The sequence below is a fragment of the Elephantulus edwardii genome, unplaced genomic scaffold (assembly GCF_000299155.1).
Source record: "Elephantulus edwardii isolate Elephantulus edwardi_28Jun2011 unplaced genomic scaffold, EleEdw1.0 scaffold00063, whole genome shotgun sequence".
NCBI classification, from domain to species: domain Eukaryota; kingdom Metazoa; phylum Chordata; class Mammalia; order Macroscelidea; family Macroscelididae; genus Elephantulus; species Elephantulus edwardii.
In genome coordinates, this window is record NW_006399813.1 from 3,846,066 (window position 1) to 3,871,177 (window position 25,112).

The window sequence follows — 25,112 nt, forward strand, 5'->3', positions numbered from 1 at the left end:
GAGTAACAGTAGATGCCATTAAAGAGATCCTGTGTGCTCTCCGGGCGCAGAGAGGCCTCTTGCATGGTTCATTGCAGCTTGATAGATCGGATATGGATGCAGGTGGCAGTGAGGCGGGAGGAAGGAAGGGGTTCCTGAAGTCACGGGCAAAGATCAGGGTGTCTGTGTGGTGTCGCCTTCCTGGGTGATGCAGCCCTTCCATTGCTGCCTGCCCAGGATCAGGGCTCTAGATAGCCCCCAAGTGAGCTGACTCACTCCTGCACTGATGTCCTTAAACCCAGAATCCACATGTTCTGATGTCTCTAGACAGATGGGCCAGGTCACAGGCTCAGAGTACAGAAGAGCTTTGCAAACTCAGAACCCACATGTCCACACTCGAAGGTGTAGATCAGAGTTCTTTGTGAAAACTGGTAGCTTTAAGTTGAACTCGTGGCTGTCAGGATCCAGGGTAGAGAGCCTAAGTTTGTTAGACTGTGGAGTGTGGGCTTCCTCTGTCTGAAGCCCCTGTTCCAGACTCTACCTGGCCACCTCAGCCCCTTTATCATGTGCTCTAACCAGTTAAACCAGCTGACCCAGCCCGAAGAGCCAGTCCTTAGTGCTCTAGGCCAGAGGAGGGATTCACATCCACAGAAGACATCATGCTGAGTTTGGTCCATAACAAATAGACCACCCCTCACTGTACACCATGCACTATACACTTCATCTCGTGCATGCGATGGCCACATGGCTAGGGCTGAGATGAGAAACCAGAGCAAGAGCCAGGAAGCAGCGTCCTGCTTCATCTCCAGTCGACATTAGGGAGGCACCCTGACTCTCCGATCTCCAGAAAGCTTTCCCAGGGGGCCAGTCACCTGTTAGCACAGGGCAGCACAGCGGATGTGCTGAAAGTTTAACCAAGTTGGTCATGATAGGTTGAGCCCTAAAGCTGAGGTGAGGAAAGGAATCTTTAGGGCGATCGGATAAGGGTTAGTGTTACGCGGAAGGGCTTGGGGTCTGGCCTGGCGAGCTGCTGGTCTCCATGATGGTCTAGACCTGCAGACCCCTAGCCCTCCCCGCAGTCTTCCCGCCTTTTGGTGACCAGGAGCCAAGACATTGTGTCTCCAGCTCTGAGTGCCTGGCCCTAGGCTCACTAAGGTTTCTGTCCCCCAGGCAACCATACGAAAAAAACTGTCCCTGTTAAGGCCCAGCCCCAGCCCATACAGCTGACAGACCTCTATCCCGGGATGACATACACGTTGCGCGTTTATTCCCGGGACCACGAGGGCATCAGCAGTACCTTCATCACCTTTATGACCAGTACAGGTGAGAGGGGAGCCGACCTGGCCATCCCCGACGAGCATGGGGCATCTCATTCTCATTCTCAGCTTCCTGCTTGTTTCTGCTCCTTGGAGAGAAGACTCATCCCCACCTCATCCCCCCTTGCATGGCGGGGCTCTGCTCCTGTGATACGTGGGTCGGCCGCTGCCAAGGGGAGCTGGAGGTGCATGCACAGCAGAGAAGGCTGGGGCTCTGACCTCATGGGGAGGAGTGGGGCGTCAGGAGGAAGCAAAATGAGGACACAGAATACTGAGCCCCTGACAAGAGCTTGGTGTCTGGGCAAGGTTGATTGTGGTGTGTGTGTGTGTGTGTGTGTGTGTGTGTGTAGGCGGTGTAGCCTGCCGCATGCTCTCTGCATGTAGAACTAGGACAGTGTTGATGTTAGGTGCCATCAAGCTGAGTGCATCTCACAGCACCCCAGTGAACAACAGACCTGAACCCTGCCCTCTCCTGTACCATCCTCATCATCTCTAACACACTTGAACCCATTGCTGCCATCACTGTGTCAGGACCATGCAAGAAAGTTGCTCCAGAAATCTCCCCAGGAACCAACTGTTGGGTTGTATATCTGGCTGTGGTCATGCCCATCAGCTGCCATTAAAGTGTATGGCAACCTGTTTGGGCATTGTTTTGATTTAATTTTTATCTCAAGCTTGTGTTTGCCCAAAAGTTGCCTGCCTATTGTATTGGGAGAAGTAAGTTTCCAGTCCTAGATAAAATAGTTAGGGCTCCATACAGACCTCGGTTGTGGACAGAGAGGCGTCCTTACTGTGTCATGTTAGCAGGCCCCACCTGTGTCCCTCAGGAAAGAGTGAAGGTTCAAGCGCCCCTGGAAACCATGGGGGCACGTGCTTGTAGGAAGGTGTGTCTGCAACTTTACTGTCAAGGAAGGCTGTGGATTGGGGGCTAGATGGTAAGCCCTGGGGCTCAGGGTGAGAGCAGTGCGCCCTCCCAGTGAGGTCTCCATCAGATGCCAGTTACTAGATACAGCATAGGAAAAACAGAAACAGCAGGATGTGAGCTTCTAAACAATGTAAATATTCATTACTCCCTTCCTTTGTGTGAGCTGGAGGACCTCAGTAATGCTGCTAGTTATGTGTTCAACTGCTAACTGAAGGTGTGGCTATCTGAACCCACCCAGAGGCCTCTCAGAAGAAAGGTTTGGCAATCTGCTCCTGAAAACTCAGAACATTGTAAACCCTGTGGGGCACAGTTCTTCTCTGGCACACATAGATCCCCACAAGTTGGGGTCAACTCTGCAGCAACTGGTTTTGTGCTTGGCATGGGTGCCCTGATGGCTTACAGCTCAGGAGTTATGTTAGAATAAGTAAGTGCCCCGGTCCCACCTTTCGGCTCCTGTCCCTCCTGGACTGGCACCCTGTCCTTCACCTCGACTCTGCCTGCTTATGTCCATGCCATCAAGAAGCAGGGAGTCTGAGAGTCCAGCTGCCTGCTTGGGCCTGTCACAGGCTGGCCGGGCCAGGGCAGGCAGGCTGCCCAAGCGAGTGGCCAAGCCCATCCTAGTACACAGGCAGCCAGGCAAGGGATCTTTACAGTTGACCAAGAGGAGCAGGTGGCTGGACTCTGTCTGACCCAGTTGGGGTCTCAATCTGCTGCTCACTGGTGCGTGCGCTTGCTTTGTGCCAAACCTGGGTCTGCACAGAGGCAGGAAGCAAAGAGCAAAGATGATGTTTGAGGGCAGCGTTCCGGCCAAGGGATACCACAAGGGTCAGTCCAGTGTGCTGACAGAATCCGATTTCTCATGGAGCCGGAGATGAGGAGGAAAGAGAGACCCCAGAGGAAAAGGGCCAATCCCTGCCCCCGGGGATGTCCTAATCTGAAGCAAGTTATTAGACAAAACAGAGAACAATGATGGTTGAAAGTGTCTCAAAACGAACGTGATTGTTTCTGTTTCCTGAGCTCAGCCTGGGCAGACTGGCCTTCACAGCTTGCTGTCAGTAATGGGGACACGTGGCTCTCTCAAGTGCTCGCAGACCCCTTCCAGTGTGAGCTGGGGTGGTCGGGTTGATGGTCTGAGCTCTGCGTGCACACTGTTCACTGATCTCACAGGCCGGCTGAAATTACTGGGTGCAGACCTCATAGGCAAAGAAAATATTTTCACTTGCTGAAGTATGTGTGTGCCTCGGGGGAGGAGGTATCTACATCCGTAGAAAAGGCGCAGTCTGTTTCTTGTGGGTGGACTCCAGAGCCAAGTCCACCCTCTCCCATCGCCCAGGCTCCTGTGCCTCATCATGGCAAGAGTTTGCATGCATTTCTGGGCCCCACCACTGGGCAATTAGGCAACCACAGACCATCACTTCATTCTGCAAACTCAAACATGTTATAGTGGTTCAGAAAGGAAATGGAAGAAAACCACTAGAATGCTAACAGGCTCTCTGGCCCTACCAGAAATATCCCACATGAGAAGTTAATCACCTCCTTGAAGCCTTTGAAGCCAAAGAGACCCCAGAGGCTGCAGACTTAGAGCCCTGCATGCCAGGGGTTCTGTCAGCACTTCCATGCTGAGCTGGGCAGGATGGGGCAAGGCAGCAGCATGGTGGATGCCGAGAGTGGTCAGGAAGGGAGAGGAGCCTGCCTCCAAGCTGAAGGGAAGGAGGGCCATCAGGGGACTGAGCTTCAGGCTGCCTCTCTGCTCTGTGTGGGAGGAAGGTCTCTTCAGTCAGCCCAGGACGGGCACGTGGGGAAAGAGAGATGTAAAATGACACTTCAGTGAACACTGAAGACCGCCAGACCAAATTGCATTTGAAGAAAGTCCATTCCTGTTACAATTGTTAATCGATCTATCCCTATCTCTGAAATGTAATTCTACAGACTGTGAATGGCTAACTTCTCTTCCATTGTCCAACCAAGCTTTTCCCCAGTTAGAGTGTCATCTGGCATTCCTGAGGGCCTGGGAGTAGTGGGGAAAGGGTGTGTTGTGGAAAGCACATCACTTACAGCCTCCAATTTAGAGCAAAGGGACTATGATGGTGTAGTGGGTTGTTTGGTCTCTAACCAGAAGGTCTGGAGTTTGAACCCCACTAGCTGCTCCATGGGGAAAAGACGAGACAGTCTCCTCTCAGGAAGCCGTACAGCCTCCGAGGGCCTGTGGGCACTTCTCCTCTGTCCCATAGAGATGCTGTTTATTGACATGAGTTTGCTAGCAGTGAATCTTTTAGAATCGAGAGCAAGAGGCTTTTGGACCTTGGAGCCATGGGACCAGTGGACCCAATGAGAGGATGTGGTTCTGACTTCTAGACAGTTCCAGCTACAAGAGGAGCTGCACCCTGGCCTTTGAATTTTATCTGAAATCAAGTCTAACAGATCTATTGAATGTGACACTGGCAGCCAGGCGTCATTGTCCGAGAGCCGTGCTAACATGCTTTTCTCTCCAGAGTCTGCACCCTCACTCTCGCCACGGCATCATGTCGTAAACGAGTTGTCTCTGGATCTTTAAAAACTCAGCCATTTCCACGGTGTCTCTGATTGAGCCCACCTTATCCCAGCCCCCATAGAGTTTTGAATGCCTTCTGGTCAGCATCTGTATCCACACTTTGCAGAAAATTGTTAGACCTTTTCAGTAAAGACTGTGCGAAGGTAGCATCTGAGTGGAATGGGGAGTCATGATTGTTTTCTGAATTGTCCTGGTGCCAATTTCCCTGGAATTCTGACTTCCTCTTCTAAGAGAAGAACTGTCTTGTGCCAGAGGGCATCAGGAGACGTGTCAGGAAATGCTTGGACAAACACACAAGCCATCACCCCTAGAAAAGTTGAGGACCATTCTCTAAACATATTTTGGTGTAATCCCTTCATTCTCGTGCCTCCACAATACAAAGTCAAGCCAGTATCTACGTGACCCCTCAGGGATCAGGGACAAAACCGAAGAGCTGTCCTAGCTTGACATATTACATTAGAATTGATCACCAGTATTCACTGAGTGCATCTGTGTGACGACATGCTAAGTACTTGGGGCCTCAAAACGATCTCTTTTTCAAAAGATATTAATAGTATAATTGAAAGAATTCATGGGCCTGAACAACAGTTTTGGTTTCCTACGTCGTTTTGGTAATCTTAGTATTTTATTAATGTTAAGGGGTGTGTAATTAACTAGGATGAAACCAGATTGGTATGAAATGGAACAGAGATTGAGGGGAAAGGGGTGCAATGTGGAAAAGTAGACAAGGGGGGAAGATTAGGAAATGGGGAGACGGAGACCAGGTTGAGGAGCCTAACCGGACGTGCTAGGAAAAAATAGATATGTGGGGACATGATGCACATATCACAGGAACGTAACATCTCATTGGACCCATTAGTTCCAGTAGGTATCAGTTAAGTGGAACCCACTGGAATGGAGAAGTGAGGTGAATCTAAAGGAGATTTGAAAGGAGAAACGGCAGCCCCTAGAAGTGGGGAGCATGTTGAGGCTGTTGGCCAGCGTGGTGGGGTTGGGTGGGAGAGCCAGGGAAGGGAGCGGAAAGGTGCATCCATTGAAGGCAGCTGGAATTTTGAGCAGAGGGACGAAGGAGAGTTGTTCTGAGGAATCCCAGCCGTGGAACTGGCTGAAGGGATGATGAGAGCTGAAGAAGACAACCGGCAACTGGGAAGTCGGGTTGGGAGCAGGTGAGGCAAGAGTCAGGGATGAAGGACGCATCTGCTCAGTGATGCTGAAGCCGAGAGTGTACAGCGCTCAAAGGCAGCACGTTGAAGGAGTGGTTAGCAGGAATGGGGCACATGGAAGATTAAGGAGTTTGCCTATCAAAAGGACAGGACATAAGCTCAAAAGGACAGGATATGAGCTAAGTCTGGCAGGTTCCTGAAAGGTGTTGTTTCTAAGATACAGAAAATGTCAGTATGTTTTAACAGTAGAGGAGAAGGAAAAATTGAAAGAGAGTTCAGAGATTTTGTTAGCAAGAGACCCAAGGAAGTGAGGCGGCAGCCTGGAGTCGTCGACCTCATACAGAGAAGCAGCAGCTTCGGGGGGAGGGCAAGAAGCCTTCCCTCTGACACTCATGGGAGGGATTGGTGTGGGTAGAGGCTGGAGGGGTGGGGTGTCCAGGTCTTCCCTCTGTGTCCAGGAAGCAGGTGAGGAAGTTCTATTGATGTGTGAGCACCAGTGAGGGAGAGGAGGGCAGTTGTGGACTGGTGGAATGAATGGGCTTGGCTGGAAGGACAGTGGGATAGAAGGACAGTGTTGTTATTGCTCTTAGTTGCTGTGAAGCCATTTGGTCATGGTGACCTCGTGCACAGTGGACAGAAAGGCTACCCAGCCCCGAACCATCCTCAGGATTGGCTGTGATCCATAGCTATTCACTGGTTGGTTTTCACCAGGCCTTTATTCCTACTCCATTTAGTCTAAAAGCTCTGTTGAAAGCTATCCAGTATCATAGGAATAGGCAAATCCTCAGGGGACAGGCTTGCAGGAGGGTATATACAATAAGAGCTGAATAAAAGGATACCAGCCAGCAGCCAAGATGCCATTGACTAGTCCATAATGGGCCTGAGTCTCCATCTTCTTCCAACAGCACTCTATGGAGCAGAACAATTCCGTGATTGCCAAGGAGTCCCACACCTAGCAGACGGTGTGAGTGCTGGAAGGAGGGCAGCAGGAAGGTTAGGGTGAGCAGAGGGCCCCAGAAGCACCGGAGCAACAGAGCACTGAGTGCAGGGAAGGAAGTGGAGGTTCATCCTGAGTAAATGGTTGAGTGCCTTCTCCGTGTCGGGAGAGGCAGTGGCATGTTCAACATGGACCCCCCCTTTTGGTAGAGAGGACGTCAGAGCATGACTAGAGCGACACTGTTTAGCTTCACACTCCAGCTCTACCACCTCCTAGTCCGTGACTTTGTGTAAGTCTCTTGCCCTCTCTGCCCCTTGCTTTCCTCCTGTGTAGGGACAAGAAGTGGCACAGGGTGGTTTTGTGAGGGTTTGAGTTAGGCAGTGTTGGGAAAGGTACTCAGGTCAGTGCATCCGTGGGGTGTTTGACTAGGAGCAACATGAGATTATGACAAGTTCTGGGCTGAGTGAGAGCCATTAGGGTGCAGCTGGTGGGGTCAGGGCCTTTCTGAGGAGGTGACATTTATCATGGAAGGCGGCTTCTGTGGGGAGTGGGGAGGAAGGAGAACTGAAGCAGAAAGAATGGGAACAGCAAAGCTCCTGAGGCAGGAATGGGAGTAGCCAGCACTGCTGGGGTGTAAAGGTCGAGAGGGGACAGGGCCTGCTCTAAGGGAGCCTCATGGGCTAGGACAAGGCACGTAGGTGATTCCCCCTGACACCTCACACTAATGAGATGCTTGAAGGGCTGATCTGATAAGGGGTCTTAGGCAGATCCCTCAGACAGCTGGGTGGAGAATGGACAGCAGAGGGTAAGAGTGGCAGCAGAGCTGAGACTTGAAGTGTGTAGATGGGGTGCCCACAAGCCTGCTTCTTATGCACCACAGCTGCTTTGTAGCCCAGGGCTGCCTCAGGCGGCAGAATCGTATGAGCACAGATTGAGGTGTCCATTCCTTACCGTGTGGTCCCTTGTGTTGCTCCTCAGAAAAGATTGGAGGCACTGACTCAGACTCCACAGACTATCAGGGACCTAGTCTGGGTCCTCAGAAGCCTCTCTGGGCTGGGAAGCTGTGGGATCGTTTTGTTCCATCCTCTGAGCCTTGGTCCCCATGACCATATATTTTGGCAGCATGGCCTCTGGCCTTCTGTCCTTGGCAAGGAGAAGCGGAAGTGAGTGTGGACCACCAGCCATTGGCTCATCTTATCAAGGGCGCCATAACACACCACCTGAGCTCTTGTGCATCTGCATGCCCATTTGCATGCCCCTCCACCTGGAAAGGCATCTGGCAGCTTTGAGACCTGCTTGTACACACCTCGTGTGAGGACCCTCCCAGGTAGACGTAGAGAGCAGCCCACGGTCACAGGTTAAATAGGAGCCAGGGTAAGAGGATAAGTCAGCTTGTCACGGAGCTGCCACACTTCTCCGTGAGTGGAAGTGGCTAGGAAGTAGCTTGGAGCGAGCTGAAGGTACTGTCCCAGCCCCAGTATCCCGGTTTGCCAGTCTGAGGACTCTTGTCAGGGAGCATACAGTCCATCTGGGGAGATGATCTCACTGTCCAGGACCCAGGACCATTGTCAACCTTGAGACTGGGGGATTAGCGGCCTGGTCTGTGCCCATGTGGACACATAGAGGATATTTGCAGTGTGACCACAGCTCCAGCATTCAGACTCCTGTGTCTTCCTCCCAGGTTCGCAGGGAATCACTGCAGCCGCAAATCTGAGGCCTCCCCACAGCCTCTCTCCATCCCCATCAAGCAGTGACCCCTGGTTTGCAAGGATGCCCTGCTTCCTCCTCAGGAAACGTGCCCCTTCACTCAGCCTTCTGCTTCTTACTTAGTCTGCTACCTCTCCCCTTTCCTTTGCTGCTTTTCTCAGCCTTTGCCCTTGACTCCTTAACAGTTTTCTCTTTGTCCGTTTAGTGGGATAGTGTGGGCCAGAGGACTGCTAGGTGGTAGCTTGGGCTCCAGGAGAAACAACCGCACGATGTGGCTGGCATCCCGTTCTCACGCCTTCTCCTCACCTTCTCCGTGTGCGGTCATTCACATGTTTGCTTCTGGCCCTTCCCCACCAGCGTACACCAACAACCAGGCGGACATCGCCACCCAGGGCTGGTTCATTGGGCTCATGTGCGCCATTGCCCTCTTGGTGCTGATTCTGCTCATCGTCTGCTTCATCAAGAGGAGTCGAGGCGGGAAGTACCCAGGTGAGGCGGCTGGGAGTGGGCAGGAAGTGCCCAGGTGAGGCGGCTGGGAGTGGGCGGGAAGTGCCCAGGGAAGGCAGCTGGGAATGGCAGGAAGTGCCCAGGGAAGGTGGATAGAAATGGGTGTAGACTACCTCATAAGGTAGAGGCAGGAATTACCAGGTAAGGCGGATGGGAATGGGCAGGAAGTACCCAAGTAAGGCGGATAGGAATGGGCAGGTGAGGTGGGAAGTGCCCAGGTAAGGTGGGAAGTGCCCAGGTAAGGCTGACAAGAAAGGGAGAGTTGAAGGATAGCGACAACAAGCTACCCCACGAATCCCCAGGTCCCCAAGCAGACCTGGAGGCTCTGTGCTCTCTGTGAGTCCAGCCCTTGCCAGACTTGACCATGCAGCCCTGCAGCCCGTTCTGGGCCTCCAGGAGCTGCCAGAATGCACTCAGTTAATTAAGTTCGCCTGAGATGGGCGGGGGGGAGCCGTCCAGGCAGCTCAGGGAGGGGCTGGGAGGAGTCCTGGCTCCCATAAGGAATGACCTTCCTCCCCCTTGACTCACCACCCCATCTGTCAGTAAATTGGCTTTTTTTTTAGCCTGAATCTCATTAGAATCCTGTGTCTTAGAAAAGAAGGGAGAAAGAGCAGCAATTGCTCCAACCATGTCAGAAAGACTAGAAAGAAGAGTGTCTGGACACAAGGAGAGACCCAAGAGAGGTTACAAAGATGAGCTCGGCGTGATTAAGTTGTCCTCACCGACACCTCTCTGGGACTCGGGAAGGCTGAGTGGTAGACAGCTCTGTCCAGGGCCCTTGCGGGTATTCTAGGGCCTGATGTTTTCCCTGGAGTCACAGAGAAGACTCAGGCTCCTCCAGTCCAGACAAGCCAAGGTCAAAGACAAGGACCTCTGGCATTCTTGTTTCTGGAAAAATTGATAGTTCCTCAGACAAGGGCGAGAGAGCCATCTGTCTAAGATGGGTGGAGATGGGTGCTGAGACCCTGACAGGAGACAAGATAATGGATGGTCCAGAGACAGAAAGCCCTGCTGGACCACAGCATGGAATTGCTTTCTGCACCAAACACACCCACCCCTTGCTTCCCAGATAGGCATCTCCCCAACTCTGTGAACAAGCCCTCCCCCAGGACTCCCCAGAACATAACACACGGGGAGCAGAAGGAACATGAGATTACGCTACTGCATTTCCTTCCCTCTGCCCAAATATCCCCACGCCAGGATTCTACAGAATCGGGCCTCTGACTTGAGCGAGGGAGGGCAGGAAATTGCTGTTCTTTGTTGCTGAGCGGTGTTTTTAACTCAGCCTGGCTATGTTGGGATTGTTTTTCTTATATAAGAGAGAAACCCAAAGTTAGGGAGAAAGCTGGCCTTCCATCTGACATTAACGAGAAGAGACTGCCCACCTTTCTCCTGTGGAGCAGCTGGTAGAGTCAAACCACCAGAAATGCAGCCTTTTGCTTGCCGTACAACACCCTCCATACAACACAGCCGGAGAGCTACCTCGTCACCAGAGCTCCTGTGACCGGGGGAGACAAGCACAGAGAGAGAGAGATTCAGTCCAGATTCCAAGACTTCCTCTGTCATTCAGAAAATACCCCATTTTAGAAAGTTCTTCAAAGCTAACCTTTTCTCAAAGGAAAAGGCTGTATGGGCTTGATGCGAGTTGTTGGAGAGAGCCCAGATGGGGAGAGATTTTGGGAGCTGAAGGAGAGCCTGAATGAGGAGGAGGCTGAATCAACAAAAATGTAGAGCTACAAGGTTATAGCTGGTTCATTAGAAAGATGCATGAACCAGTGCTGGGTTCTTATCTCCACTCCAGTCTTGACTCCATGTCCCCCCTGTCGTCTTTAGTTACTAACCAGTTATGTGACAATATCCTAACCTCTCAAGGCCTACAATGAGATTCCCAGATTTGCACAGGGGAAAGTCTGCAGTTAGGGACCTCTCCACTTTATCGAGGAGTAATGATGTCAGTTGGAAAATTAAGTATGATGTCAGTTTGCATCTGATTCAGACTACGCATCTGAGAGCTGAACAGTGAATAAGGATGACAGAAGAATTGATCCCTTTGAGCTGCAATGTTGGGGAAGAGCACTGAAAAGCCCATGGATGACCAAAAGAACAAATAGGTCTTGGAGAGGGTGCAGCCAGAGTCCTCTTTGAAGGCAAAGATGATGAGGCTTCACCTGACATGCTTCGAGCATATAGCTAGGAGGAGCTCTTCCTTGGAGAGGGATATGACGCTTGGAAAAGTGGAAGGTCAGCGAAGGAGAGGAAGACCCTCAACCAGGTGAACTGACACAGTGACTGCCGCACTTGGCTCTAATGTGTCAGAAGTGTGAAAATGGCACAGGATAGGATCTGTTGTTCATAGGGTTGCTCTAGGTCATACTTAATTCCATGGCACCTAACAACAACAAAAAAATGAGATTACGAGCATGTTGCTAGGAGAGGCTATTCTTTGAAGAAGGACATTATGCTTGGGAAGATGGAGAGATTGTGAAGGAGAGGAAGACCCTCAACCGGGTGGATTGACACAGTGACTGCAGCAGTGTGTCCAAGACTGTGAAGTTGGCACAGGATAGATAGGGCAGGATTCAGATCTGTTGTTCATAGGGTCGTTGTGAGTCGTGAGGGAGCTCTGGTGACCAAGTGGTAAGAATCTGTGCTGTAATCTCAAAGGCACACAGTTCAAATCCACCAGCTGCTCTGCAGAAGGATGGACAGTCTCCTTCTGTGTGATTGACTGCCTCTGAAAACCCACTGGAGGATCAGCTGTGGATCGGTTCTGACTCGACGGTACTCAGCAACAGTGAGTCATACACACCTGACACCTGACATACACAACAGCACCTGACAACAACAACAAAATGAGAGTGATCATCCTGCCTTTTACTTCAGAAGTGTATCTGGAGAGCCATTCATGTAAGTGCCTGAGAGGGCTTCTCTGAGCTGTGACAGGCTCTATGCTGGCACTGGGAAACCAGAGGAGAAGACAGTCTCTCACTCGAGCTCATTTGAGCTACTTCAGGAAGAGCAAGGCAGTCACTGTTACAGAGGTAATTTGGAAAGAGGCTGCCATTTGACCAAGTGCAGACACAGATATGAGAGAGCTTACCATCTACAAGATGTGCAGAATGCCTTCTGTCCAGAGCATGGTGCTGGGACCTTTAAAGAAACACACAGTTAGTCGCCTGTCAAACAAACTCAGAGGCATAAGAGACATAACAAATAATTACAATACAGAGTAGAAGAAGAAGGATGAGAACAATAGACTGCTTGATTGGGTAAAGGAAAAGATTATATCTAGTTGGAAAGGCTTGATGAGAGGCAGTGGAGAGCTGGGATGGGAGGAGATTTGTGATAGCTGAAGGAGAAGGTTAGACCCTGAACGAGGGGGAGGCTGAATCTGCAGGACTTGGTACTGATTAGGCATGGGAGGCATGATGGCACCTACTGGGCCTAGGGGCTGTCTTCTGGCTCTACTTTCAGGGCCTTAGGTGGGGACACATCTCAGTCATCATGTGTTTCTGTTTCTCTTATCCAACCAAGTGCGAGAAAAGAAAGATGTTCCCCTTGGCCCTGAAGACCCCAAAGAAGATGATGGCTCATTTGACTATAGGTATGTGATCCCTTTCCGCTCCTGCCCAGGCGCTATCCCCACTGTCCTGCAGTGGCCTCTCTGCCTCCAGACAGTTGTTTCTCAGAGCAGTGTGGCTTGGCTGAGGGACCACTCTGTGTTCATCCTCCCCGAGTGGCCTGTCATCTCTGCCCTGCTCACAGGGAGGAGGATGCGGAGTTCGTTAGGAGAGCCTGGTCATCCTCATGGTGTCTGTCTGTCTGTCTCTCTCTTGCTCTCTCTCTCACACACACACACACACACACACACACACACACATTCCCATGTACTGAAAGAACACATTTCATGCATTCCGCTGTACAACTCAAATGTACCAAGTTTTTTGTTTATGAAAATCTCTTGTCAAATGAGCGTAGCATTCAGGCTTCCCCCTGCCCACACCCCACCCCTGATAATCATCACCCAGGGGCCGTGTTGTCTTAGAACCACTCTCCTGGGTGTGAGGGATGATGGGGGAAAGGTTCTGGGCATTCTTCCCAAGAACTTGAGCGTATCTCTGGGCTCTAGACCAACTGGCCTAGACCTTGAGGAGCCGTCTGGGCCAGAGTCCTGTTCATCGATGAGAGAGTCCCGAGGTCTCAGCCAAGAAGTGACCTGCCCAGCACTCAGTTCTCAGAGAGCTCAGGCAGAGCTGACAGCCAGACTGCCTCCCAGGCTGGGGCTCCTGGTCTGTGTGCAGGCATAGATTTAGGGGAGCCTTGGTGCTTAACAAAGTCACCTGCCTATTTTTAAAGAAAGTATATTTTAAGTTAAGTAAGAAAGTAAGTCATGGAGGTCTTCTTCCAAGACCCACCCACCTGCTGTGCTGGACCCAGCCACCCCTGTCCCCCCCTGACTTATCCTTATCCATCAGGGCCTCTGCCACTCTCCCATCAGCAACCTGACAAATGCGATCAGATCAGTTTTTTACTGGAGCCACTCTCCACAAAGGACACCCCTCTTCTTCCCAGCTGTCCTCAGCCACCCCTGGTAGAGTCCCATTTCTCCTGCGCTAACTGATAAAAGGTCTTCCGTTCAAAAGCTTCCAGGGGTTGCTGTCCCTAGACCTGGAGCACACACAAAGGAGGACAGTGGCCACCTCAGATAAAGGGTGAGGGAACCTGCACTCCAGTGCTACTTCCTCCCCTGCCTTTCCTCCCCCTGACAGCAGAGCTGTGGAGCAAAAATACCTGCTTGTTCCCCCCAAGCACAGAGACCAGATATAGATGACAGGTGCGTGCACAGGTGCGTGCTCCCCACGTGCACATGTCCACATGCACACGCCCCATGCCCATGGGCTCTGGCACAGGGTGTCTGCAGGGCCCCTGCTGGAGCCCCTACTTGGATGAGGCCAAGCACCCAACTGGGAAAAGCCTGAAATTAATGCACCAGAGAGAAAACCAATTTCTAGCAGGAAGGGGAGTCCCTGGGGTTTGCAAACAAAATGCCCAGGGGTTTTTTTCCAAACGAGAAGTTGGAGGTTTGAGTCCATAAGAGGCATGTAAGATGAAACCGCTGGTGATCTACTTTTTAAAAAAATTTTATATTGATTTGCATACAAAGTTCGTATACGTTGTGTTTCACACCATCCCTCTCTCCTATTGTGGTTCATACAATCCCATTGATTTTGTTTTATAAAATTAGTGGTGATCTCCTTCTAAAAACTCAGCCCCTGGAAGTCCCATGGGGCACAGCCTGCTCTGACACATGTGGGGTCGCTGTGAGTTGGAATCCACTGGAGGGCAGCTGTGTTGTTGTTGTTGTTTCTCAGTGAGGACAGGACAAGGTTGAGGAGTCAGCCTCTGACAGGGCACTTTGTTTCTCTCTCCCTTTTGTGTTCTTAAACATCTCATGAAAGGTGCTGGGCCAGGCCATTCTTGGTCACCCTGGTTTATTTAACAGAGCTTTTAAAGCATAACAAAGAATTCTGATACTGAGCAGAGGAACTAAGGGGCAGACAATGTGTGATTTGGTTTTGGCAAAGGAAAAGATCACTTCTAGTTAGGAAGATTTGCTGAGAGGTGGAGGGGGCCCTATTTGGGTCTGAACCCCCTCTTGCCCATGGGGCTCTTCCTTTCCCAGCACCTGGAACTGGGGCAGAAACTCCTGTGAATCACATGTGCCCAGTCCCCACAGCCCTGCAGGTGGAAGAAGAGAGGGAGAGCAGGTTGCCGCGTGGGCTGGGAAGTCTGGCAGTTCGATTCACCGGTTCTCAAAGGATGAGGTCCACTCCGTGCACAGATTGGATGCAACTACATGCACCCGCTTCCTCCCTGGGGGCTTCCTGCCCCCACTCCACACCCAGCACTGCATCCAAGACCTCTAGCCGGTTGGACAGTGTTAATGGGCCTACATTCGCTTAGCTTATGGGGGGCTGGGCTGCTCTCTCCAGCTTCTCACACTGCTCCCTCCCGACTCTGACTGGCAGCCTTCTCTCCACAGCTGCTGTTAGAAGGTACTGCCCTATAATAGAAACTCAGCCCGTGTTTCTCTCCTGTCCACCATACCACTACCCAGCCCAGAAAGGACTGAGCATGTGCTGAGGGCAGGAGAGGGTGCACATGTGTCTCCTCTGCCCACGTGGTGCCACTCTGGCGCACAGCAGACATCCTGACTGGGTGTCCCTTCCACAGGGCGGTGCTGTGCTACCCACCGGCCTCCCTAGTTCCCCAGCACCAGAGGAGCTAGAAAACAGAACCCATAGTGCTGGGCCAGGGCCCTCTGAGCCCGGCCAGTCTTCTTCAGCACTTCCTACCCACATGTTTTGTTAATCACCAGGCTCAAAGCAGCAGTGTCTGTTTATCGATGAACCAGGTGTCTGAGAGCAGCACCACACAGTCAGAGGTGTCGTGTTCTTTGAGGAGAGTTTTGCTTCTCTGAGGCTCAGATCCTTCCCGTTTGTCAAGAGGGAGCTTTCCTTAGAGTCACAGCTCACAGCGGCCAGAGTTGGGAAGCCCCCCCATGATGAGGAAGCGAAGCCCAAGCAGCAGAAGGACTTTCCCACGGTCCAACAAGTAGATCCTAACTCACCACAACCCTACAGAACATAGTAGAGCTGCTCCTGGATCCCAAGGCTTTAGTCTTTATTGGGAGCACTGGTGGCTGAGTGGGAAGGCGTTGCACTGCCAACCCAAAGGCATGTGGTTCAAATCCACCAGCTGCTCCATGGGAAAAAGATGAGCCATCTCCTGTTGTGCCATTTACTGCATCTGAGAGCCCACTGGAGGGTCACCTATGGGTCAGTTTCAACTCAACAGTTCTCAGCAACACTTTTTATTAGAGCAGAGTGCTGGGTAGGGGTGAGGGGAGCCCCCATGAAGTCACCGGGTGGTTTCAAACCATCAACCTTGCAGTCAGCAACCATGCACTTAACCTTTGAGCCACTTGCCCACTGCCCCTCAGGGAGTAGCCCAGGACACCTAAAGGACGCCAGTCCGGGAGCAGGAATGTGAGCTCCTGTCCCAGCTCTGCCCCCACCTGCCACCTCACCTTGAGGAAGACATCGTCCGTTCAGTTCTCACTTTCCCTTTGGTAGAGCTGCCTGGACGGGGAGCGGAGCGGGGGACTGGGCTGAGTGAGGCCTTTCCTCAGTGGATGGGGAAGCGTGTGCTCTCCTGGGAGGAGACCCCGCTCTGACCCACCCCTGACTCTGTGTCTCTCTCTGACCAGTGACGAGGACAACAAGCCCCTGCAGGGCAGCCAGACATCCCTGGACGGCACCATCAAGCAGCAGGAGAGTGACGACAGCCTGGTGGACTACGGCGAGGGTGGCGAGGGCCAGTTCAACGAGGACGGCTCCTTCATCGGCCAGTACACAGTCAAAAAGGACAAGGAGGAGACGGAGGGCAACGAAAGCTCAGAGGCCACGTCCCCCGTCAACGCCATTTATTCTCTGGCCTAACAGAGCCCACGTAGGCACAGCCACTATGTTGCAAGTGGGAGGAGGGGAGAAGGGGAGACCAAACCGCTGCAGACCAACCACAAAACCACCACCAACTTCAGGGATGGGCACAGGATGGGGGCCTGCCACGCTGCGAGGACCATGAGCACCCAGCCAACCACGAGCCCCCTCCCAGCGACCCCACCCACACCCCCAGGCTGCCACCAGTGTGGCCAGGCCAGAGCTCAGCCCACGGCCACCCTGAGCTTGACCCCACACTGCCCACCCCTCTGACCTCGGCACACACTCGCCAGTGCCCTGTTGGTTATGGTATTTTTTCCATTGTCTGCATTTTTGCTTTGTCCATCTTGCCCTCCAGAGCCAGATCTCCATTGTCTTTTTACTTTTGGAGAAGTGTCCCTGTTCCCCGCCCGTCCCCTTCCACACCCCCCCCCCCCCCCCCGAAGCAGAAAGAATTAGGTAGATTCTCCCCCGGGAAACCACAAAGATAGGCAAGAAGGACTGATTGGTGACAGAACGTGCTAGAAAAGCTGGAGTATTCAAGCCACCACCGGCCGACGTATTTCAGAAGGATGCCTTTCTCGCCATATAACTCCCCTTGCTCCCAGCGCATTTTCCTCAGCCTTGCCTTGAGGGGGACACGGCTCCTTTCTGGGAAATGACAGTATTTGGGGCAGGCAGAGGGTGGGCAGGCCTCCTTGCCTCTCTGGCTCAGTTGGGAGGTGTGTTTACCTCTTTCCCCAGCCCCCATTCTTCCCGTCCCTTCCTACAGAGTGTCCAAGACTGAGCTGCATGACTCGGGAAGGAGTTGGAGGGAGTGGGAGCGAGCGCTGACGGCTGAGGACTCACCTCAGTGACCATGCATTGAACAAAAAGAAATCAGGCGTCAGGTCTCTGAGGAGCTGTGCTCATCTTAACAGAGAAAGCTGGAAGGTTCTGGGTCTGAACTAACTTCCTCCTCACTAGTGAAGATGTAAGAGAGAGGCCCTCCCCGACTACATCCAGAACAGAGGTTCCCCCACCGGCTTAGTGTCTATGCTGCTGCCCTGTGATGCAGGAGCTTTGCTGTGTTTGGGGGTGTCAGCATTGCTCCCCTTCTCGTTTCTAGCACAGCATATATTATCTCCCCTGTCATTCAGTGTGACGTGGAAATCTGTATTTTTACGTGGTGTGTGGATGGGGACTTACTGTCCCCGCAGACTGAACCTGTCTGTCCTCTTGTTCGGGTATTTACATATCAGGACACCCTGGGGTAACACCGCTGTGATAATAGTGCTGTCACGCTCCGCCTGGGAACACTATGCTCTTCGTATGCCTTACGCAGCTCTGATCTGTCCCTGGAGTCCCCAGGTGCCCGGACCCTCCCTGCAAGCCTTGAAGCCTCCGGAGATGCACGGAGCCCAGGGCGGCCTATGCAAGCATCGCCCCAGGAGCAGGAGCCGCTGCGCACATGCCCTGCAGCCCGTTGGCCCAGGCGGAGACGCTCACAGACCTGCCATTCTCCAGGCTGAAGGTGCTCCTGCCTTCCCCCGACCTAGTCCACATCTGAAACCAAAGGTCCCTAGTCTCAGATCTCAAGCCTCAGAGTAGCTGTTCCTGCAGCTCGTGTTGGTTTCTGGAAGGTGAAGCTGACCCCGCCAACAGACCACCTGTCCCAGGCACGATCTCTGGGCGTGAACCTCCAGCCACCTGCCAGGTCACCGAGGCAGGGCCAGGGCTGGGTCCTTCAGCGACTTTATGAAACCATCATTTGCCACACGTCAAGCCGCAAAGGTATTAACAATGCTTGCATCACTGAATCATCATCATCCCGGTGAAGGTTAAGTTCATAGTTACACTCTGTCTGCAGGTAAGAAACCCAGAGCTGAACCACTTACATTGTTTGAACCTGACAGTGACTGGCCTTTGGTCCAAGCAGAGGTGGACCCAGCACCAAGCTCACCTCCCAAAAGCTTGAAGGGAAGAAGCTCTTTCATGAAGAAAGGGGACAGGATAAAGAGCAGGAGGCTGGGGGTGAGCTCGGGGGACGCCTCCCTTGGACACAGCTGGACCTTCCTGCTGCCCAGGCTCACTGTCCCCACAGGGACATCAGGGATGCATGCCTGCAAGCTGATTCACAGGACTGGCCTTTCTAGAACACCCTGTGGATTCGAGCAGGGTAGTCTGTTTTTCAGGCACTCATTTCCTGCTGCACCGAATAGACTCTGGGGCAGAAGCAGACTGTAAGATGTCATCCTACCACCCCCTGCCTCTAGAAGGTTCTGCCACACAAGCTGGTGGCTGAGGAAGGCTGCTTTGACCATTAGCAGTCCTGAGGAGAGGAAACCCACGGCCGCCTCCGCTCCTCGTTCAGTGTTCTGCCGCTCTCCGCTCTGTCCTCCTCCATGTGTGGATGTAACGCTGTCAGGATGAGCCCTGTCAGGGTGGCTGCGCTGTGCTGCCATGAATGCCGAGATCCATTTCTGTCACGTCTCTCCCACCGCCACCGCAGCCCTCCTGGTGGGAGCAAACCTGGGCTGAAGAACCACGGGTTCCCCCAGCAGAGATGGCAGGTGCTTCGAGAGCTCCCATCTGAGGTGCGTGGACCTGCAGGCCCGAGGGCAGCTCCTCCCACGGAGAGTCCTTCCCGGCTCAACAGGAAAGCAGTATTGTCCAGCAGTCCCTGCCAGCGGAGCCTCTCAAACCAACACCCCACAACCTACCACCACGATGTCAGGAGGGGTGGTACTGCCGGTGCTTCAGCCTGGCTGGCTGGGAGGGAGGGGGCCTGGGTCCCCCTGTAGTGATGGTGCGCTGTGACCCCGCCTGGTGTACTCAGCCCCAGAGCTGGGGCTTGCCATGCCCACTCATTCGTTTCATAAATGCTCTTGGAGTGTCTTTCCTCACCGTGCACCCAGGGTACCATGGAGATCAAGGAAAGTGGGACCCCTGCCCTCTTGAAACGTATCAGCTTAGAACAGGGTCTCGGGACCCAGTCAGTGGCCACTGAGTTGTGGCCACTCTGCTCCTTGAGTACCTAAGCCTCTGAGGGCTCCAAGCTCGGAGAGAGAGGACTCAGAGGAAGAACATAGTCCATCTGGTCAGCCAGGCTGGGATGGACAGGCTGCCAAGCCCCAGAGGTTGGGACTGAGGAATGGCCCTGCTTCCCGATCCTGTTTGCTCTGCCTCATGGAGCTTAGCTTCTCTGTCTTTGATGCCTCCAAATTCAGTCTCTCCCATTCAGCCTCTCCTTTGAGCGCTTCTCTCCCCAGAGGGGCACAGGACCACCCAAAGGAGCAGGAGAGCCATGTTTGGAGAGCACATCACTGCAGGAGCCTGGGTAAGGTGAAGAGGGCCTGTCTTCCCCCAGCTTGCTTTTGAGGTTAAGTTAAAAGGAGAATCAAACCAGCTCCCTCCCCTTGTGTAGTTCCTTTGTGCTGAAATATGGGAGGCATCAGGTCCCCCTCCTTCCTGGTAAATCTCGAGATCTGGAGAACTGTCCAGGTGTATAAGAGTCAGCGAGTGCCAATATTATTCGCCCTGGATGGTGCAGCTGCAGCCCAGGCCCAGATGCGGCTTTCACGTGCTCCCTGAATGTCAGTAATCACTGGAGGTAGAAGCGGATCTGAGAGCATTTGTGGGTTTTCCATGCCCCATACCCAGCCTGCACACACACAGCAGACTGCAACCCAGTTACTAACCATTACTTTCAGGAAATAATCCAGATCACTAGACTGTGGCTGAGCGTTAGGCCACATCCAGGCCCTTTGAGATGAGATTCAAAGAGCTGTGTGTGATGTGTTATGTGTGCAACTTGGGGAAACGAGGCTGCCTAGCTTAGAGCCACATTTAGATTATTTCAGCGAGCAGAACCTAGAGAGAAAGAGTGTGATTGAAAAGAAGAGGAAAGCGACCCCAGAACAGTGCAGAAGGTGCCTCGGCAGAACCCCTCCTCAGCCCACGTGATGGGGCAGGGCCAAGCCTTAGGGCACCACAAGTGGCCTGTTTGGTGGAAGAAGCGGTGATTTAATGTGTTTTCATCTTGTTGTAAATTTGTCAGGCTTGCTGGTGCCAGGAAGGCACCTCTCGGAGGGAAGCCGACTTCCTGGGATGCCAGAACTAAGCCCTGAACCCCACTTGTCCAACCCCTCAGTGTAAAATGTCCCTCTTGCCCAGTCAGCACTCGTATCAACCCCATCAGATATGCCGTGGCCTGTCATTGTGGTTAGGTGTACACGGTTAATTCCACCCACGAGAATCCACACAGTGACATCCAGGGAGGGGCTTGGATGAGGCTTGCATGGTAAGGTAGCCTGAAGAAGTCCCTGACTTGGGGGAGAGGGAATCTGAATGGGCAGGCAAACCAGTGAAGCAAGAAGCATAAAATGTCAGAAGGAACGCAGAGCCCAGATGGGTCAGTGTCCACTTCCCACACAGCCCAGACACCCCCCCCCCCGGATGCTGTTTCATCCCTTCTAAGAAGCCTTTCCTGAGACAAATTGAGAGAAGGAAAAGGACAAAAGGAGGACCCCCAAACAGGAGGCACCCACCACACGGTGCCTCAGCCACACCCAAAACCATGTTCCTCTTATCAGTTTATTAGTATTAAGTGGATTTGAAGTGGAGGGTGAAAATGTTTCCAGCATGTGAAGGAGCCGCAGAACTGAGCTAATTTAAATGACTCGTAGTCCAGACAAGGAAAGTAAAGACCAGAGAGGTTAAGGGACTTGCCCGAGATCACCCAGCTAGTCAGTGGGAAAGCTGGGGCTTGAACTCGGGCCTTCTGACTCCTTGTCCAGTGTTCTTTGATCTCACCACAGCTGCCTCCTTTGAAACAGAGGTATTACTGAAGAACTGTCCTGCCTGTTGACCCCTTGTTCCTCTTTATCATGACTGTTCCCCTCATATGAAAGTCAAAAAGGATTTTCCAAAGTCCAGAGTTGGTCAGTCTGTTACAGTTTGTGGTTAACCCAACCATGCAGTTAAGCACAGAGCCAGAGGCCAACAGCCTAGACTAACGAGTGCATTGGTTATTTGTCACTGTGAAACCGAGACTGTGCCCAACGGAATGGCGCCTCTTCCTTTGTAGCACAGCAGGCCCTCAGCTTGCCTGGTTCCTCAGAAGTGAGGGTGTCCTGGAGTCCCCTCTCTGCCCTTGACTGAAAAGTGCTGAGGGGTGGTGCGGTCCAGAGACGCTCAACCTCCCTAGGATTTGCTGGGCTGGAGTTGTGCAGATGGAAGGACTTCAGTTAAGCAATAAACACAAAAATCTGGGCGAGGAAATCCAGGATTTTGTGCGCTATTCTGTTTCTTTTTTGGAAAACAACACACCAAACCGGATGCGGATCTGATGACCCGCCCTCCGCTCTCTTCTGGTTCCCGATGAGAGGTCCTCAGTCAGTGTTGTCCCTCTGCCCGGCTCCCCAGCTCTTTGCCAACATCACACTCCTCTATCGAGCAAGCGAAGCATCAGTCGTCTGTGGCATGGCCACCTTCTGTCCTGTCCCACCCCCAGACCAAGCTGACCCTGGAGTCCCTCTGCCCCCATCTCCCATCCCAGTCTGTGCTTCAGAGTGGAGGAAAGTCCCCGGGTGTCTCCCTCCCCTCATCCCCACACACTCACACATCCATCTGATATTATTTTCCCCCATTGGTTACATATTTAACTTCCTGTGGCAGACCTTGTTTTAACCTCTCTCATGTGGCAGACCTTGTTTTAACCTCTCTCACATGGTGTTCTTTCCCTTTTTTGCGAGTTATTTTGCATGAACCAACTTTGTCAGCGACAGATGCATATGTGAGGGCGTCACATGCGACCTTCAGCAGGGAAAATTTCTGGGCCGTGGAGGACCATCTAATCCAAGGACTTATAAACTGACTGCATGAGCAATGAAAAGGCCAAATTATTCAGAATTTTTTTTGAATCACTGTAAAAAAACTGATTTCTTTTGTATAGAGAACACTAAACGTATAATAAAATGGTTCAAAATGGACTTTGTTGATTTGTCCATATTCTGTAGTTAATGTGCTGGGGAGGGAGTTCAGGCTAAAGGATAGAAGCAAACGAAAGGGTCCTTTATGCACATCAGACAGCATACAGTTTTGGAATTCTGGGATATCAGCTTCCACTTTAAACTTAGTCTTATCCTGGTCTTGTTAATTACTGTCCATTGATGTTGAAATGATTACAACTCATAATGACCCTGAGAACAGCAGCTCTGAATCTTACCCTAGCTGGTACCATCCTCTCCATCTCTGATACGCTGGGGGCTGTTCCTATAGTCACTGTGTCAACCCATGTTACTGAAGGTCTTCCTCTCTTTCCATCATAATCACTTTTTCCAAGGATTTGCCCCTCCTGGTAATATGCTCAAAGTATGTTAGACCAAGTGACACCGTCCTTGTTGACCCCAAAGTCATAGCCACCCCATCCATGTATCAAAGAGCACGCTGCCTCATCCTGTACCCGCCATGATGCTGGTTGGAGATTAGACTAGGTTTGGATCAGATGTGTTGTCACTGATTTTTGAAAGTAGATCACCAGGTCTGACTTCTCATCTGCCTTAATCGGGAAGCTCTGCTGAAACCCATCAGGATCATAACACATGCTGACAGCCAAGTGGCAGCTGCTCCGGAGGTTCACTGACTGGGAATTGAACCCCGGTCTTCCACATGAAAGTTAACAAATGTACAAATGAGACCTGCTGCCCTCTTGGCCTGCTTTTACCCTTGTACAGTTAGTGTTTTAATGCACAGTGACAGGAACAGAAATACACACAGTCACGGAAGCATCCCCACAGCCCCGAGTCAGCACGAGTGTGTGTATGTATCATGGAAAAGGCACCATTCTGGGGTGAAGAGAGAAGGAGGAAATGTGTGATAAAGGCCTGTTTCCTAACTCCGCTTCTCTCTGCACCCCTTGCTCTTTCCTGGGAGAATGCCAGCATGTAAACAGCGCTGTGCTTGGCACCAAGCAGATATTTAATATTGTTTAAAAGTTGAGTACCCCTTCTTACAGCAAGTCAAAGTTCCTCTCAATAAACACAAATCTCAACTACTATACGAGGAAGGAGGGGAAAGCAAGAGAAGGTGTTTTGGGTTGAAGGATGGTCCATTTCTGCCACACCTTCTTTTTTGCAACTTTGACCCCTGACGTGCCCATTCTCACAGGAATTTCTCAGGAGCACCACCCAGGCAGGACCGCTTAGCAAGGACACCCCTCAGAAGGCTTGGTGGCTGGGGAGTGGGCAGGGCTGGAAGGTGGTTCCAGTCCTGTAGAAAGATAATGGATAATTTAGTTGGAGTCGTGGGAATGAGTTTGGGGAGGTGCAAGTGGTTGACTGATGGGTTACTAGCAGGAAAGTTGCGCTCTGCTGGCTTAGTGGTAAGGAGTTGTGCTGCCAACCCAAAGGTACACGGTTCGAATCTATGAGAGAAAGATAGGCAATCTCCCGTGAGACTTACTGCATCTGAAAACCCAGTTCCAACTTGACAATACATAACGGCAACAACAGAAAAGTTAACAGTTCAAATACACCCTGGTACCTCAGAAGAAAGGCCTGGCAATCTGTTTATGAAAGGTTGCTGTCATGAATACACCCCGTGAGTGCAGTTCTGCTCTGACACCCACACATGGAGGCAATTCAAGGGCTACTAGTGCGGTTTTCATTTTCAATGAGGAACAAGGATGAAAGATATCTCAAACAAGGATGAAAGGTGTCTCAAAGAGCCACCAAGCCATCAGCTCACCTGGGTTTATTCTCGCTTTGGTGTCGTCACAACAAATCCCTGACTTGAGAGGTTATCACTTCCTTCGATAAGAACGAGGCCTTGTTTCTGGGCCTGGCTTCTCCAGAATAGTGCCACACAACACCTCGGCTCACTCTTTGGAATATGAGGAAAGTCTTTTCTCACCACTGTCAAGATCACGGAGCAGCTCTGAAATCCATCCCTCGTAGTCATTTGCACTGTCTCATCCTTGTTAAAGCTAATGGTCTGCATTAACAGTCTCCTTGCCTCCTCCCCCAATGGTCCTGCAGCCTGTTGGACCTTCTAGAATACAAATGTGATCATGAAACTCTCCTCCTTGTTTGAAACCTTCAATTGCTACAAGTGGATAAAATCTAAACTCCTTTGCTTAGCAGGCTCTGGGAATCTTACCCTCACCTCTCCAGTCTCATTGTTACCACTTCCTACGCATGTCGTAAGTCAGTAAATCATAGCTCTACCGAGTTCTTTCTGGCTTCTGCTAATGGGCCACAGCTTCTCACATTTCCCAGTTTGGGAAGTTTTGTTCTACTCGAAAGTGTGTATTAATTCCCTACTCTGTGCCAGTACCATGAAGTGAAATCCCTCCTTCCTTGGGAAGCTCAAACTCAAGTGGGATGGTGTTACAGCATCCTGGACAAAAGAGCCCAATAAACGGGCCTCAGCGAATGAACTATGGCCCAAAGTGGATGTGTTTGCAATGCCCCCTTCATCCTCCAGCTCCTCTGGATAGTTCATAAGCACCAGCATTGATGATCACAGTCGGGCTCCGCTCCCTT

General features: G+C 51.9%; 1 protein-coding gene across 4 annotated transcripts in view; it reads left to right on the forward strand.

Moving 5' to 3' along the window:
* The window catches only part of NFASC (neurofascin), a 272,454-nt gene extending 255,867 nt beyond the window's left edge, over positions 1-16,587 (forward strand). For 3 of the 4 annotated variants that reach the window (XM_006887908.1, XM_006887906.1, XM_006887907.1), the window contains 3 exons: positions 8,936-9,067; positions 12,620-12,689; positions 16,356-16,587. In XM_006887908.1, the coding sequence (XP_006887970.1) occupies positions 8,936-9,067; positions 12,620-12,689; positions 16,356-16,587 (434 nt within the window). Of the gene's footprint in view, positions 1-1,149; positions 1,303-8,935; positions 9,068-12,619; positions 12,690-16,355 lie in introns of all 4 variants that reach the window. The other variant, XM_006887905.1, reaches the window with a different exon arrangement.
* Positions 16,588-25,112: the final 8,525 nt, after the last annotated feature.